This window comes from Elaeis guineensis, chromosome 12 (assembly GCF_000442705.2).
Source record: "Elaeis guineensis isolate ETL-2024a chromosome 12, EG11, whole genome shotgun sequence".
Lineage (NCBI taxonomy): Eukaryota > Viridiplantae > Streptophyta > Magnoliopsida > Arecales > Arecaceae > Elaeis > Elaeis guineensis.
This window is the reverse complement of record NC_026004.2, coordinates 86681735-86698119: the sequence shown is the minus strand read 5'-3', so window position 1 is coordinate 86698119 and position 16385 is coordinate 86681735. Positions and strand designations below refer to the sequence as shown.

At 35.3% G+C, this 16385-nt stretch overlaps 1 protein-coding gene across 2 annotated transcripts; it reads left to right on the top strand.

The window, feature by feature from the left end:
• The first annotated feature begins 4400 nt into the window (after positions 1–4400).
• LOC105061156 (5'-methylthioadenosine/S-adenosylhomocysteine nucleosidase 2) lies at positions 4401–16148 on the top strand. 2 transcript variants are annotated; one of them, NM_001303565.1, is given in 8 exon segments: positions 4401–4672; positions 4766–4832; positions 7141–7232; positions 9252–9358; positions 11083–11157; positions 13342–13416; positions 13897–13989; positions 15588–16142. In NM_001303565.1, coding segments are annotated over 8 exon segments (852 nt in total). In that variant the 5' UTR covers positions 4401–4527; the 3' UTR covers positions 15786–16142.
• The last annotated feature ends 237 nt before the right edge of the window (positions 16149–16385 follow it).

Here is a 16385-nt window from a genome sequence, read left to right as displayed (position 1 = left end):
CTTTCCAAGCAAATGCATTAATAAGTAATTTTCAAATTGGTAGCAAAATTCATATTTATCTTCAAACTATCTATGATGCATTTCATTCCACTACATGGCTATAGTACTTAAATAATGCATCTTCATAAATTTGAAATTCATGCTCAATGTTTTATATATGCTTTTGCTCAAGTGTTTTGTCATCATCAAAAAGGAGGAGATTGTTGCTCCTTGGATTGATTTTGATGATTACAAAGCATTTGAAGGGGTTACTAATGATTTTCGCTTGAAAAAGACTTATTGCATCTCAGGAGCAAAATCATAATTTTACCAAACCCTGATTTGAAAGCATCAAGTGCTAGAACAAAAGATTTGTGATCCATTAGAGAAAATTTTATAGTTTTTGGACATGTATTTTGAAAGATATTCATGTTTGAAAATTTGAGTCGACCCCATGAGTCGACTCATGGCACAAAGGGCTGATTGGCATGCAAAATTTTTTGGCTGGCACAGTCTGTGAGTCGACCCCATGAGTCGACCTCTACTGTTTTTAGGCCAAAATTACAGAACCATTATTTTCTGCTGTTTTTCACAGAGGTCGACCCCATGAGTCGATCCATGAGCATGAGTCGACCCATGAGTCGACCCCTGTGATGGAAAAGTTCTGCAACGGTTAGTTTTGAACCCATTTTAAGTGCATTTAATGCTCATTTAATGTGGTCTAACGGCTCTATTTCAGCCCAGATTACTCTCCACCATTCCTTAAAGTTATAAAAGGGACAAAAAGGTGGGAATAAATGAGAAGAGAGATTTTTGAAAAGAGGATTTCAAGCATACTTTTCAGTCCTAAGCAAGAGCTCACTCAAAGCATTCAAGAAGCTTTTAATTCAAGCTCACCAACTCCTCAAGTGCTCATTCAAGTCTCCAACCACCTTGAGGAAATCGAAAAGAGCCTTCTTCTCTTTGAGTAAAGTGTATTTAAAGCTTTATTCGCTCATTTAAGGAGTTTCTTTTGTATTTTCTGTGCTATTAATTGTAATACTCTTTTTGAGTTATTGTTTTTATTTTGGAAGGATTCCAAAACAAGGGAAGGTTGATCCGAACCTTGAATCGGATTGTATTGGATTGACTTGTATCTGGAAAACAAGTGGACTAGCTTGGGATAGCTAGAGTCGGAGGTTCCGACGAGTGTATTCAAGTTGAATACAAGTTAGTGGATTAGAATTCTCAAGTAGGAGCTTGGGGAGTGGATATAGGTGCAAGGTTGGCATCGAACCACTATAAATTCTCTTGTTTGTGTTGTGCCTAATTGCTCTTCTTTAGAACTTCTTTATTCTCTTGCCTTCTTGCATTTAACCATTTGCCTTGAATTAACTATACTCTCCTTATTTTTCTAGCTATTGTTAAACAATTTTCATAAGGTACAAGTTAAGTTTAAAATTTTTAGAAACCCAATTCACCCCCCCTCTTGAGTTGCATAGCTGGGCAACATCTATGCTAAAAGTCCAGCTCATAGCATATCTTTTAGCTTGGATAGTCCTTATCAAATTTTTTATATTACAAGCTCAAGCAAGGCTAATCCTTGATCATACTTATTTCTAGAACATAATATAATATATTTTAATAAGACTTTTCTATACCAAAAAAATTCTACATTACAACTTTAGATAAGGATTTTTTTTGTCATAAAGGTAGTACTAATTATTGTTGACAGATTTTAGCTAGGATAATCCTTGTTATAAACTTTATATTTTTAACATTCAGCAAGGATTTGCATTACTAAAAGGATGTTGGTTGCAAATTTATGCTAGGATTATCTATGCTAGAATATAGCATTAAACAAGGATTATCCTCACCTAAAAAAACTATAAGTGAAACTAATCTGAGCTAATAGTCTATATTTATATATAAATTATATTTATTATTTAATTTTTAGCTAGGACTATCCTCGCCAAAAAATTAAATATTTATAAATAATTATTTTTTATCAAAAAATGGCAAAACAATTTTCATTTTGGTTATGGTTTGTGTCCTCACCAATAAATTGACTTTTGCAAGAACTATATTTGTCTAAAGGAATAAATAATGGCTATATAGGCTAGGACCTAGGGAGAAGTTTTTGTCCTTGCCAATAATATTTGGCAAGGATAAAAGTCTATACCAAAGATTCATTTTGTTATAATATATATATCAATTCATCTAAAAGTATGTATTGGATTGTTAAATGACCAATTTATTAAGTATATATCATCTAGTCGTGTATTGTGATTGGTGAACTCCATATTTCAAAAATTAAGTATGATTTATTTGGAGATATGTATTAATTTATTTGATGATTAATTTACTTAGTATATATCATTTGGTTATATAGTATATATCGATAAAAATTATATTATGAAAACAAAAAAGAATGAGATCACACCTTTTTGTTTTAATTACGAGACTAATGATTTCGTTAGTAGGAGAAGTCTTTTGACTTTAAGATTTTTTTTTTAAGATTAATATTAGAAAAAATATATGGCGAATGATGTAGGTCCATCTCATAATTCTTTCTCTGGTGCCCACCCAATATGATTTTCATTCGAGAATCAAACTTTGCCTAGAAGGATTGCATTATAGAGCTTCCAAATCAAACTAAGGATGTAAGCAAAGGCATTGCCGGACTTGTGAGGAATGAGATGCTTCCAAGAGAAGAAAATGAAACTAGCATGTTGGAGCACCATTGTCCAAGTTTAAGATCTACTTATGAAGATTTGATTGTTTCTTTCTTGCCAAAGGGACCAACAAATCGCTAGCTTGAAGGTGCAACAAACCTGTCAATCTCCTCGCATATTAATTAATCTATGGATCCTCGTAAAACATCGCCCCATGATGCTCATGAGACTTGCTTATTTGGATAAGCCACATCCTTACCCAATTAGTCTTCTATCGTCTCTTTGCTTCACTGTAGAGATCAATAATATATAGAGTAGTCTAAACAAACCCTTCGAGGATGAAATCTCTTGATTATCCTCTCTTCGCACAATATGGTCAGCTCATTCGACCAGTATTGCCCTGAATGCCTCCATGCGAGAGCATCTGGGCATGGCACCACTATTGTCCCACAACGTGCCATGGTGGACTTGTATCTTACAGGCTTAGGAGAGTAGGGAATAAGGCCAAATCTCCGCATCCCTTCTGAAATCAAGAGGAATCCTCCGGTATCCACACATATCTTGATGGTCCACCACCATGCCAAGTATTACGTGTCCTGAGGCTCTTGATATCATGCCAAGGCTATGCCACTCCTTGACGAATCATTGTTTCCTCAATACCCTAGTAAGGCATCCCCCTAAATTTCATTCGGGGTTTTCAAAATATCAAGCAGCATTTGTAAGTTTTGACCGTACTAAATCCTCTACGGCACTGTGCAATGCCCACGCCGGCACCCTTTACGACACGCTTGCAGCTAAGCCCACGACAACGGGTAAAGGTTTTGATTGAAGGTAATACACAAGGTGCGCAAGAAGATCAGCATACAACTCATTCTGCCTCTTTTTCGCGGCAGCGGGGCTCTTTGGTTAAGGTGTGGAAACATATGGGATGTTCTCATGAGACACAACAGTACCTTTATAAATTACCTACACAACATCAAGTTCCTACTGAGTTATTGCCTAAAGAAAGTTCAGGACACTTTCGCATGACATGGTGGTCCATCATCTACAGTCTACAATTGCTGGCAACAAGGTTTTGGCTGATTCCTCTTTGAATTTATTGCCATTGCAAGCTGAGTCTTCCTTTAGTACAAGTACTATGGGGATGGAGTCTAGTTTAGTTCATGACTTGCATAATATTTCACCATCACATTATTAGCATGGAATTGTTAAGGGACAGCTAAACCCCCTTTTGCTAGTTATATTAAAAATTTAATGCGTCAAAATAGTTCATATATTTTGTGTTTTTTGGAAACTAGGTTGTCAGATCATGCTTTAATTCGTATCCAAAGGTTCTTAGGGCCTGGACTGGGTGTTCATATGATTCCGACTGTGGGTATGTCAGGGGGAATTGTTGTTGTATGGCAAAGAAATTTGGGTGGCGTGCAATTTACGCATACTAATATACAATGGCTTTTGGGTAAATTTCTTTATCGAATGAATCTATTTGGATTTTTGGGTGTTGCGTATGCTAGTATCTCTCTATCTTAGCGTCATCAGGTTTGGTTCTCAAGTCAGGGGTATCATTGTGTTTGATTGAGGACTTTAATTGGATATTGCGTGTGGATGAGAGAAAAGGCGGAATGTGTTTTCAGATCAAGAACTTAAGAAGTTTTGGGTCATTTTTTATGGTTACCGGTCTTATGGTTACCGGTGGCTTCGTGTCTCACAGCAAACCGTGGTCGGTTGGTGTGGCACGTTTCTGCCGGTCGCTCTTGGAGTTTCTATGCAGCAGAACGATTCGGTCGCATTAAAACGCCGGCTAGCCAACTTCTTATCGAGAGAACCAAACGAGGAGAGCCGTAGGGCGATAGAGTGAGGGTGGGGGAGAAGGGGGTTTAGGGTTCCGACAGCCATGGCACCCCCGGAGGACAACGCCGGCGAGGCGGCGGAGGAGGAGGGATCGTCTATACCTGAGGTGGCTCCTGCCCCCTCGCCGGCGAAGGCCCCCGCCTGCGGCGGCGACGGACGCCGCGTATCGACTGTCCTCATCATCATAGGTACTTCTCCGGCTTGTGCCCTCTCTCTTTCTCTCTGTCTTTCTTGGGATTTGGTTTCCTGATTCGATCTCTTGGGGATGCTTTCATTGGTAGCCATGCAGACGGAGGCGCTCCCCCTCGTCAACAAGTTCCAGCTTTCTGAGGACACCGATGGTTCCCTGTGAGTTTATATGGTTTCTCTCTTGCTTTTGAAAGCGAGGAATTTGATTTGTGGATCTGATTGTTTTTTGTAAAGAATAGAGATAGGAGTGAATTTCGCATGAATTGTTGACTGCAGCTAAATTCCGCCCGTTTGGATTAAATTTTGAGCAGACAGCTTGATAATGCTATTTTGAGTAGTGATGGAAGCTTGAATTTTGATTAGATAGCTTGAAAATGATTTAATCCTCAAGGGCCTGTTGTGGAAGGATGAGGATGTTGAGGGATTGTGGAAGATCATGGGTCCTTCTAGCTTGGATGTGTGTGATGCCAAAAGTTACTAGTTTAGCTTGATTAGATGTCTTAGTATCTGTATATAATCTGTGGTAAAAAGTGTAATTATATGATGATTGGCCTTGATTGAACCTGGACAGTTAGGTTTGATATAGTATGTGATGAATAAAAACCTTGGTTGTTGTCTAGGTGCAATAGCTGCATACCAAACAAGCATTATTGTAGGCATGCAAATCAAGAACAACAAACCATGATGACGATGGCATATCTTATTTATTCCAGCCAGTTTTATGGTTAGTGCTATTGCTGTTCATTTTAGTAGCTAAGTTCTTCATCTAATGTTACAAAAGGTTTAAAGGGAGAAAGGATTAAGTTACACTAAGTGTCTTAATATGTCAACAGTCCCTTTGAAAAATTCCATGTCTTTATATGTCAACAGTCCCAAGTGTCAACATATATTATTATATGTGTAAAGTATGTTTCAAAAACTTCCAGCTCTGTGCCCTCTGTTGTCTTTAGCGCACATACATAGAGGTAGTGTTGGGTCATGTAAACCAGTGAATGCGACATTAACTAGATGGAGAAAATGAACAAGAGAGGAAGTTTTGGGAAAAGGCGAAGAGGGTGAGTAAAAATAAAAATAATGCTCCACAGTATTACAAAATGAGAGAGGAGGAGACTGCTTAATAACAAAGCAGTGGTGAAGACGGAGATGGTATTGTGTGAATTTGAGAAATACATTATCTAATGATGCTCCCATCTACCATTTTGTTTAATCCTGGACATGATCCTAAGGCTTAAGGGTAACAATGTTAAGCTGCTCTTAAGAGCATTCTTCCATTGATAAAGATGTACAAAATGCTCTATGCACTTGTACATGAGTCATATATGATCTTAGTAATTATGTCATTGTACAACACAACTAGTATGTAATATGCATTTTTTTTTGACTTACATTATATTTTATTATGAATTTTATTTACATGATATAGATAAAAAATATTTGAATATAGTTTCCTGATCCCATTATCCAATCATTTCTCTTATATTAACCTAGATATATGTTCAAATTAAACCTTCCTATTGGTATCCATAAAAATCTAAAACATTTTGGCTGATATACTAATCTCAATATGATGTTTAAATTACCTTGCATCAAATGTTAAGTTTCATGCCTCAAGCATGAAAATTTTTTTTTCGTGCTCTATCTATTGTCTGAAGTTCATTTTCATAATCATCTTCCAAGTTGTTTTGATCTTATTCTGCATCTTCCTCACCCCTCTACACAAATTCAAACCCTTAACCATTGCAAGGCCTGTAAAGGTTGCTATTGCACTAGATCGTACTGCCCCACTTAATATTTGATTTTCATGCTAGCCCATTTTTTCTTATATTGACTAAACATTCAGACTGATATTTTCCCGACCTAGGTTTGTCTACACCCTGATGCGAGTTGTTCAACATGTCAATCATGAAACACTTCCCTTATTCTTTCTTTAAGGCACAAACAGAAGCATGCTTTTATTCATTGTCCATATTATAACATATGCCATTGAGTGCATTGCTGGTAGATATTTAATGCTTTGTTCACTTTTTTACTAGTACCTTTTTCCCCTACATACTGTAAATTGTGATCAAACTCTTTATTTTGTGATCAAACTCCTTACATGAACTTCAATTCTGACTGTTGAGTAGTTTTTGTCAATTAAAAGTGGCAAATTGTGTAACTCCTTTAGCTTCTATATTTTAATGCATTAAGTTCCTTTTTATGTAATAATACATCACAAACTTCTACAAATTTCTTACAGTTTTTTTTTTTCCCTTGTTATAGCAAGCCAAAATAGGTGCCAGAGATTTTGGTTTAAGTTTGAAGACATGAGTGATATACTGCATTCGTTAATTTAATTTCGTCATTTTAGATTTGTTCTTCATTGTTCCAATGAAATTTGTTATCTACAATATTTTTCTTCCTCCCTATTGGTTTTCTGGCTTGATTTTTTCTTTTTTTTTTTCAAATTTTCTTAATTATATGACAGGTTTCCTAAAGGTGTTCCATGGGTCAGATACCATGGTAAATACAAAGAATTGGATATAAATTTAGTCTGGCCAGGGAAAGATTCTGTTCTGGGTAAGCTTTCCATATTTTTTTGTTGTAGATGCATGAGCCACATGATATTTGCCTGATGTTTGTTTGTGCAGTACCAGCATAACACGGAAATCTCATATAAAAGAGTTAGAAAGATCATGTGTAATTCTTCTATAGCTCCCTTTTCAACTAGCAACATGCAGGCTACATGAGTGAGGGGCAACATGGAAGTTGTTGCTTGTTTGTCTGAGATTTGTTTTGTTTTCCTAAACAATTTCTTTCTTCAATTCCTTACCAAGCTTTATATATGGATTGACTTTTGAAAACACTGAATTAGAATATACATACTACTCTAGTGTAGTTTTTCCTCAAGGTTCAGTAGTAGTGGCTGGGTAAATGACATTTCTTTTGAGTACCAAATGAATGCTGTCAAATTAGGACAGTTTTTTTTTGATTTTTTAAAAAAGTTTTTTTCGTTTTTGCATTGTGAGAAGTTCATCTTTATAAATGCTTCAATAATCTATTTGCCATTGAGGCTGAAACTGAGGGATGAAGTTAAACTCTCACGAGGAGATAGGGATGTTATTTCAGTGTTGTACAAGCTTTGTCTTAAAGATGATAGATTCTAGTATGTAATTTTGGAAAGATGTAAACCTATTGTGCATCAAGAATAATTTAGATTCATGTGATTATGTAGCAGATAAATTATGTTTATAATATGCTAAATTCTGATTATCTCTCTAGACAAACAATAACTGTTCCAAAATTAGTGTTGTTTCTGTAGTCACTGTGTAATTTGCTCTTGATGGCCTATGAGCAATATAAAGCGTAAATGACAAAACTAAGAACATTGTTTCTAAAGTATTTGTTTATTTGTCTGGTTAGTGATGACTGTAGGAGAAGCAACAATAACAAATCATACTAAAAACCTCCACCACAGGCAATAATATATGAGATAGTTAGTTTGTAAAATATAAATTCTTCAATTAGTTGTCAATAACTTGTGAGTAAATTGTAAAATCCATTTATAATTTGAGATAGTTGGATAGTTTTGGAATGTTTTGTTTATGAACGATAATCAGAGAACCACTGGGCCAAGAGGAAAATCAAGATTATTTGAAATTTTCTCAATAATTCAGAGCATTGTGAGTTTGTGACTGTGGATAAGAGAGTGATGGAGAGGAGAATGATGGAGTTTGGGAGAGTTTAGATTTGGTCAATTTGACATGGACCTTGTCAATTCCAAGTCAAGAAGAGGTCGTAACGAAGGAAAGATGCTCATCCCTTAATCTTTTTTTTCCTTCTTTTTGCCATGTAAAATGGGGGAAGATCACTAAATTCAAGAGAAACCCTGTTAAACAATGTCAAACTTTCTCAAGTTTGACAAACTTTGAATATGGTATAGGTTGGGCATCTACTTCAAATGTCTTGAAAGTTTTTTGATGTATTTTCTATAGTTTCAGGAAAAAAATGGTAGCATGTTTGTACCATACATGTGTACATTCTAACCTTAATCCTAATAACAACTGCAAAACAATGCAAAGAGAAGCCTAAAGAAAAAATTATGGCCATACTGGTATTGGCACATAATTCAATTTACTGCATTTCTGGACTGGAAGAAAACCCTAATGCCAATAATAACCCTAAAAAAGCAGAAAAAAGGGAAAAAGTTTGATATGGTAGCAGTACTAGGACCATAAATCATTTCAAGTGTTGTCATTCTAATGTATCTGGAATATGTTCACTTAGTCCCTAACTGACAGTGTTACTGGTATTGTTGCTTCAATCCTTGTTTCAGCCCTCACTTTACTTTAGGACATTTGGCAAGGGAATGAGAAGTAGATCAGTTACATAAGAATGGAAATAAAAATATTCAACAGCAACAGCTATAGTTTATAGTTCCAATGTCAGTAAAAAAAATTAAAATCTTTTGAAAATATTAATAGCATTACGTTAAGTAACATCTTTTCTTTAATGTCTTGTTTTGTTTTGTAGACATTTTCCTTTTTTTTTGTCTACTTTTCTTTTTCTAGTTCTCATAATATGTCTGTGCTCTTGCAGGAGTTGATAGTGTAGGCACGGTATCAGCATCTCTTGTCACATATGCTTCTGTCCAAGCATTGAAGCCAGATCTCATCATCAATGCAGGCACTGCTGGTGGCTTTAAGGTATGTTTCTACTCATTGACTGGGATTTTATTATCTAGAATCTATCCAAAACATAATTAATGTAGTTCAGTCGGTATAGATGCCTCACGACAGGTAAATCATGATGCAACCTGTGAAGGAAGGAATCACTCAAACTCTTTTGCATGCATGAAATTTTTGTGTTCGATCATTTGAACCTGATCCTTAAGTTATTCTTTAGATGAATGAAATAAATTACCCAACATATAACTGGTATGTATCATGATTGTTGGTGCCACAGATCGAGTAGATTCTCCAATATATAATACTTACAGGAAACATTGAGAATCCATATTACTGAAAATATTTTTAAAACTTTGTAATTTTCTTTTCAGATGTCAACACCCTTTCTTCTTTTCATTGGTTTTTCTTTTTTTTTTGGTTGGGGTTGGGGAGGGGGGAGCTTGGAGGTCCTATCATGTCAATTTTCTTCATGGATCAATGCTGATGTTGGACTCCATTCTGTGGTGGATCTGCCACCTGGTTTTAACATCAGTTGTATTGCGGAAAATCCTTTGGTTGTCTCAAAATGAAATTGTTGGTGGATAGCATTCCTTGAGTGAAGTGAATAATATGAAATGGTGGTGGACAGCATGTCATCAGGTGGACAGACCTGATGCAAGTGCTATGTAAAGAACCCAAATTTTCAGTCTACAGTGTTATTTTTCATGAGGGCGATTCTAAATGTTATAATATGTAAGAAACATACACACTTGTGATTGTGAAATTTTTCTTTTAAATTAATTAGTTGAATACGGTGCTGTCTTATGGAGGGATCTCATTTTGGTATGCTTGGAGAGATGGCGTATAATGGTGATAACAGCTAGTTGTGAGGATGAACTGATCACATCTGTGTCATATATTATATTTATTTTCACTACAAGATCCTTTTGAAATCATGCTTGATGATGATTTGTGGATTAGACAAATCCTATGTTTAGGTCAGTTTTTTGCATTTTTCTCAATAATTTTTTCTATATGTTCTTTTCCTTGATTCTTTTGCATTAGTAGTATGGCCTTTTGTTCCATAAATCTGTCACCTATTTATATTTCTATAATGTATACATGATACTTCCCATTTTCTATTTTGAGTATTGTTTGGTAGCTATTTGATATTTGCTGATTAATGTCACTCAAAGCTCTTTTAAAATTAAAAAAAATATAGAATTGCCTGCCAAATTGTTTACTTTTGCTGTGCCTATCACCTTGTCTCATTCCAAACTTACAACATATCATGACCCCTTTGTGGCATGAGTTTGACCTATTTTATGATCTTTGGCTACCTTCTTTGACCTGTTTCTCTCCTGAGCATGATAAAGATTTCTTGCAATATGTATGTGATTATTGGTCTTAAAACAAAGCGTTTATTTCACTTTTTGAGGATTGCTAAGGAAATTGTTGTGAAATAAATATTCAAATGCTCTTCAAATGTGTCAACCAGGGAGTTTCTTTATCATATTCTGTCTTTGTTCAAAATCTCTAATCGACCAAACTCTTTTTATGTTTCCCCCAATGTGCATACTGGCTTGTGTTTGTGTTTAGGTTCTCCTGAACTGTGACTAGCTTATATTTGGTTATGCATGCCTTATTATTTATTCTTTCTAAATAATTGAGACGTTATATATTAATTACTCACAATTTTCAATTTCGATCACAGTAACTGGATTATACAAAAAGACTGAAAAGTTAATTCTTGGAAATTTCAGGCAAAAGGAGCATGTGTTGGGGATGTGTACCTGGCATCTGATGTTGCTTTTCATGACAGAAGGATACCAATCCCTGTGAGTTTTTCAATATACATTGTGAACTTATTTACAATGACTAATTTTCTTTGATTTAATTGATACAATAACATTCATGGTTGTCAGAACTAAATTCTCTTGTTTTGTCTGAGGACATTGTCCTATTTGCAAAGTTAAACAACTGACTCTCTTTCGGTAAACGTGTTTATTTTGTTCCAACTAGAGGTGAAGTCCTGGAATGTTGTGTATTATTAAGAGAGGTCCTTAGTAATCAGAAATGATTTTTGCCATTTTAGGAGGTTGTTTCTTATCTAATAGGTAAGCCTTCATATTTTAGGACACCTGGTCTGCTCCATAATTTAAATTTACATTTATTCAATATTAGAAAGATATCTTGCAGTATAGCAAGGCATATAGGAAGGACTACAATAATTTCCATTATTAGCCACTTTTTCTATTTATAGGAGGTGGCCTGTGTCATGAATATAACATTATTCACTTATACAAAGCTAAAGAAGATACTGTTATTAGAGGTGAGCAAACCCTAATGCTTCCTCTGCCTCAGCCTTTGCTCATATTTTCATCTTCGCTGGCTCCAAGATTGTTCAGATGATCAACAAAAATATAAGAATTGGAAACAACATGGCTAGGGTTAAGAATATGTGAGGGTTCTACAACTATAAAAATAGAATATTTTCCAAGATAATGAATGCTTTTGAATAAAAGGAAGGAATTCGATTATACCTTTTTTCTTACCAATGTTCTGAAAGACTGTAGGAGACATACAGTTGGCCTGGGGACCACCTAGCACCTAGTCCCTAGGCAGGTGCCTCAAGGTCAAGGTGGGCCAAGATAAGAAGAGTAAAATTTAAAAGCATACAAAGAGAATCTATAGAAAACTGAATCCAAAAAAACGAAACATAAAATATTAAATAAGATGTAGTAAATTGATGGGAAGTTCCAACTTGGCAGCATTCACAGTAATTCATAAATGAACCTCAGATTCAATATTGCAGCATATTCACTTTAAAGTGGGCATGTAGGCATCTTTGCATAGGCACCTGATTTTCTAAAATATTGTTTCTAATAGACATGGGGCTATTTTTTAGTGTTCAGAAAGCAAACAGTATGGTTTTTGCCAAAACAAATTACTACAGGGAGTGCATGCAAAGTGTGCTGAGATCAGTACAACAACAATGATTAATTTAATGTAAAAGGGGAACATGTTCAGAGTAGGAAGAGGGGTTGTGAAATTTATCATTGTTGTTAATTAAGCTAACATTTCTATAATAATTGAATTCTATATTATCTTTTATTTATGTATATGTGTAACCCAGAAGGAACACTTTTCTTCTTCTAATGTGATGGAACCTTTGTAGAACTGTTTTATATTGAAAATACAGTTTATATAGATATACATGATCAAGATTTAAATCAAGGCCAAAATAAGTAAGGATGAAAAATAGCTTAGGAAACTTGTCTCTATTGTGGTTATTACATCTTGGAAAATGGTCATGGTATCTGATATTAATTTGTGCTGTCACCATGCTGCATATGATGTGGGGATGTTGAGGCAGAAGTTGGAGACCTGATGCTCTTATTGAGAATAACTCATTTAGCAATATATAAAAAAAAAATGACCAAAGATTAAATTAGGAAGAAGATCATTAGACAAAAGATTTTTTTTTTTTTTTTTTTGACTCCGTGATTTGAAGTCAAAATTCAGCATATTATTGCTATTCAGCAATCATCAATCAAAGCCTATTCCCATCGAAATGGGGTTGTTAACTATGAAGGACAACTTTAAGTCATGAAGTCCCCATGAAGGATGAAGCTATCTTTACGACCGGTTGATGATGCTGACAGGCCAAGCTTATATATGTATGTCTCTACATGCTTGGTGCTTAACGTGTGAATGAGTAATTACATGGCATGCACGTATATGTCTTGGTGCTAAGTTTTGTTGGCATAATAGAAAGGACTGTTTTACATCAATAAATCGGATATACTACCAGGGCTTTGCATCTTCTCTTTTATGCTGTTAGTTGCTTGGAACACTATCAACATAATTGAATTTCTCAAATTAAATTGATCATTTAATATTCGATCCATTTTACCAATCAAGCCATTATTGTAAATCTGGATTTATATGGGAGGTGGGGAAGTTTTCCATGTTTGCTGTTGTCTTTTTAATATAATTTACCTAAGTTTATGCTGATACAGGTTTTTGATTTGTATGGAATTGGAGCTCGGCGAACCTTGTCCACTCCTAATCTTGTAAAGGAACTTAACTTGAAGGTGGTTACCTGTTACCACATTTTGATCTAGTATACTCAATTTATATCCTTTTGCTAGTAATATGAAGCATAATAGAGGTACGAATGTCACTGGAAATTTGGATCAACGTGCTTAGCAATTGAACTACCTCATTTAGTTCATGAATATTAATTCTTTGGCTTACTTTTGTAACTCTTTGTTCTTCCACCATGATGCTCAATAGATGAGTACCAAAGAAGGTCTAAATTAGCCCTCAGTCAAAAATAATGACCATGTCAGAATTTAATGTTTCATCATCCTCATATTTTGGGTATAGACTCTATCCTGTCTAACTGACAGTTTTAAATTATTTTTCACTTGTTTAACTTTTGGTCCTGTAGTTCATATTATGAGACTTATCCTTGAATATGAAATGTGAGATTCGTTTAACATTGGTTTTCTTTTTTTCTTTTTTGGTTGTAGATTCTCTTTAACAGATAAATGCCTGTACTTTTGTCGCAGGTGGGAAAGTTGTCTACTGGTGACTCCTTGGATATGTCGCCGCAGGATGAAGCAGCAATTCTGGCAAATGATGCTACAATTAAAGATATGGAGGTAATCTTTTCATCAAACCCCTATTTCCTACCCCTTTATTATTTCAGTCTCCACAATGAGTGGAAATTTGGGGATATTTCCTTGATTCTTTTGCTTTTTTTCTTTTTTTTTTGGGAAAAGAATGATGTATCCAGTTTTATTGATTTTATATCTTTTGGTTGATGTGGATTCTCTGCAAGATGCTTCTTGCTGAATGCTAACATAGAATGGTCACTTCAGGTTTCTGATTAACATTAGGTCAATAAGAGCATTAAAGGGGTAATTTTGATGGTTGTCCAAGTTAGAGTTCACTAATGTTTTAAAAGGTAGCTGCAGTAGGCAGCCAATCAAGAGACTACATAGTGCATACATGGTATGTGGGCTGCATGCATGGGTGCATATGCACTTACTATTTTTAATTGTTTAAAACTAAATATAATATATTAAATGTTACAATAATAATAACAATAAATAACATCAACATTAAAAACAAAAACAGCTAACAATTAGGGCTTATGACTTCGTACTTGATATCTAGCAGTAATAATTATAAACATGTTTTAACATTATCAGTACTCATATCTGGTGCATCTAAAACCTGCATTAGATCTAGCCATTTGCTTGCACCCACTTTATCTGCATGTGGTAACACTAGAGTGGGCTGTATATGTGGCTCCAGAATGCCAAGCAGGCTCACATATGCAGCCATACAATATTAAGTAGGCTACATATGCGGCTGCATAATGCTAAATGGACTACCTTGTTTGAGTCCATATGTGGTATAACTGCAAATAGGAATCGTATATATGCAATATTGTGTGATAAGGGGACTGCAAATACATGCAGGTGCATATGCAGCTGTATGCACTGCAATTTGACACTGGATTTCACTTGTTTGCACACACATGTAGGATCTCAACTATACAGATGCTGAGTATGGTTCTTTCTTTTTTAAGAACCGTAGAGAGTGGCTATTCTTGGAGGTGCTATTTAATTCATCTACTTCAGTGTCCTTTTCTATTTTGACTAGATCTTAATTTTTCAAGAGAAGGTTATAAGCTGCCAAGACAACTTTTAAATGGCATAATTTTAACAGAGTAACAATGGGGATCATGATGAAAGTGCATCATGATCCTTTGCTTATGCACTTCATCAAGTTTGCTTCTGTTGATGAATGATTATGTCTTATGAGGTTGACAATGTATACAAGCTATCAGCAAAAGCTGATTAACATTCTCCAGTCTATGACAGCCTACATTTCTTGCTAAGTTGTGCTCTGATCACTCTGATGGTTGTTTCATCATGATGATTATGAATTCTGTTACTCTGAAATAAGTTGGTCTGAAAAACAAAGAAGTCCGTGACATTTTTGCAACATCTTAGGCTATGCATAATGTATTGGAAAGATGTAGACTAGAATATGTGAAGTATATGCACCTCTTGTAAGTTTTAAGTCTGGTGCATGCTTTTGTTCTCAAGCTGTGCATGGCAATCATGTAAGCATATCTTGATAGCACACTAAAAGATGATTGTTTTGCTCTGGTTTTACTCCTTCATTGAAGCTTCTTTCTTACCTTTAATTCAACCACATGGTAACTGTGCTAGATTCCTTTTTTTAGGGAGCAGCAGTGTCTTATGTGGCTGGCTTACTGTCAGTCCCAGCAATCTTTGTTAAAGCTGTGACAGACATTGTTGATGGAGAGAAGCCCACTCCAGAGGAGTTCTTACAAAACTTGATTGCAGTAACCGCAGCACTGGACCAGGCTGTTAGTCAGGTGATTGATTTTTTAAGTGGTAAATGCCTCTCCGAGCTTTGACAGCTATACCTTGGTCATTTATAAATTGTTCACCACCCTCCAGTAATTTCCGAGGGTTGGTGATCCTGCTGCTGTTTGAAGTGCTGTATGTCACCTATATTGGCATATGATTAGCCTATTGGTGCCTCTGCAAGTTAATGGGCTTATGATGTGGGTTGTCAAATAGCTACTTTTTCACAAAGCCCTAAACGGTTTTCTTGTATAAAATCCTCATTGATAGCAGTTAAAAAATAGGACATTCTGCTGTATGAGGATTGTTTGCCTACAGATGATAGCATTTATATGCATGGAAACTTTTGTTAAATACTGCTTGTTATAACTTTTGAGAACAAATAATTGGGAAATGCTAGATGATTATGATTATGACTCTTGTCAAAGGTTTTTGTTCTGTCGGGGCAGAAGAACCTGGTGCTAAGCTAATTTTGGCTCTTACCTATGGTCGTATTCTGTTATTGATGGGACATACTCGGGTAAGGACTTGATCTTGTTTTGTTGGATGATCATGTTTTCTTGTCATCTATGCCACTTGATAAAGCAGCTTAAAATTGTTCTCTTTTTTTGGGTAAATGAGATTAATGTTCTTCATTATAACATTTTCCC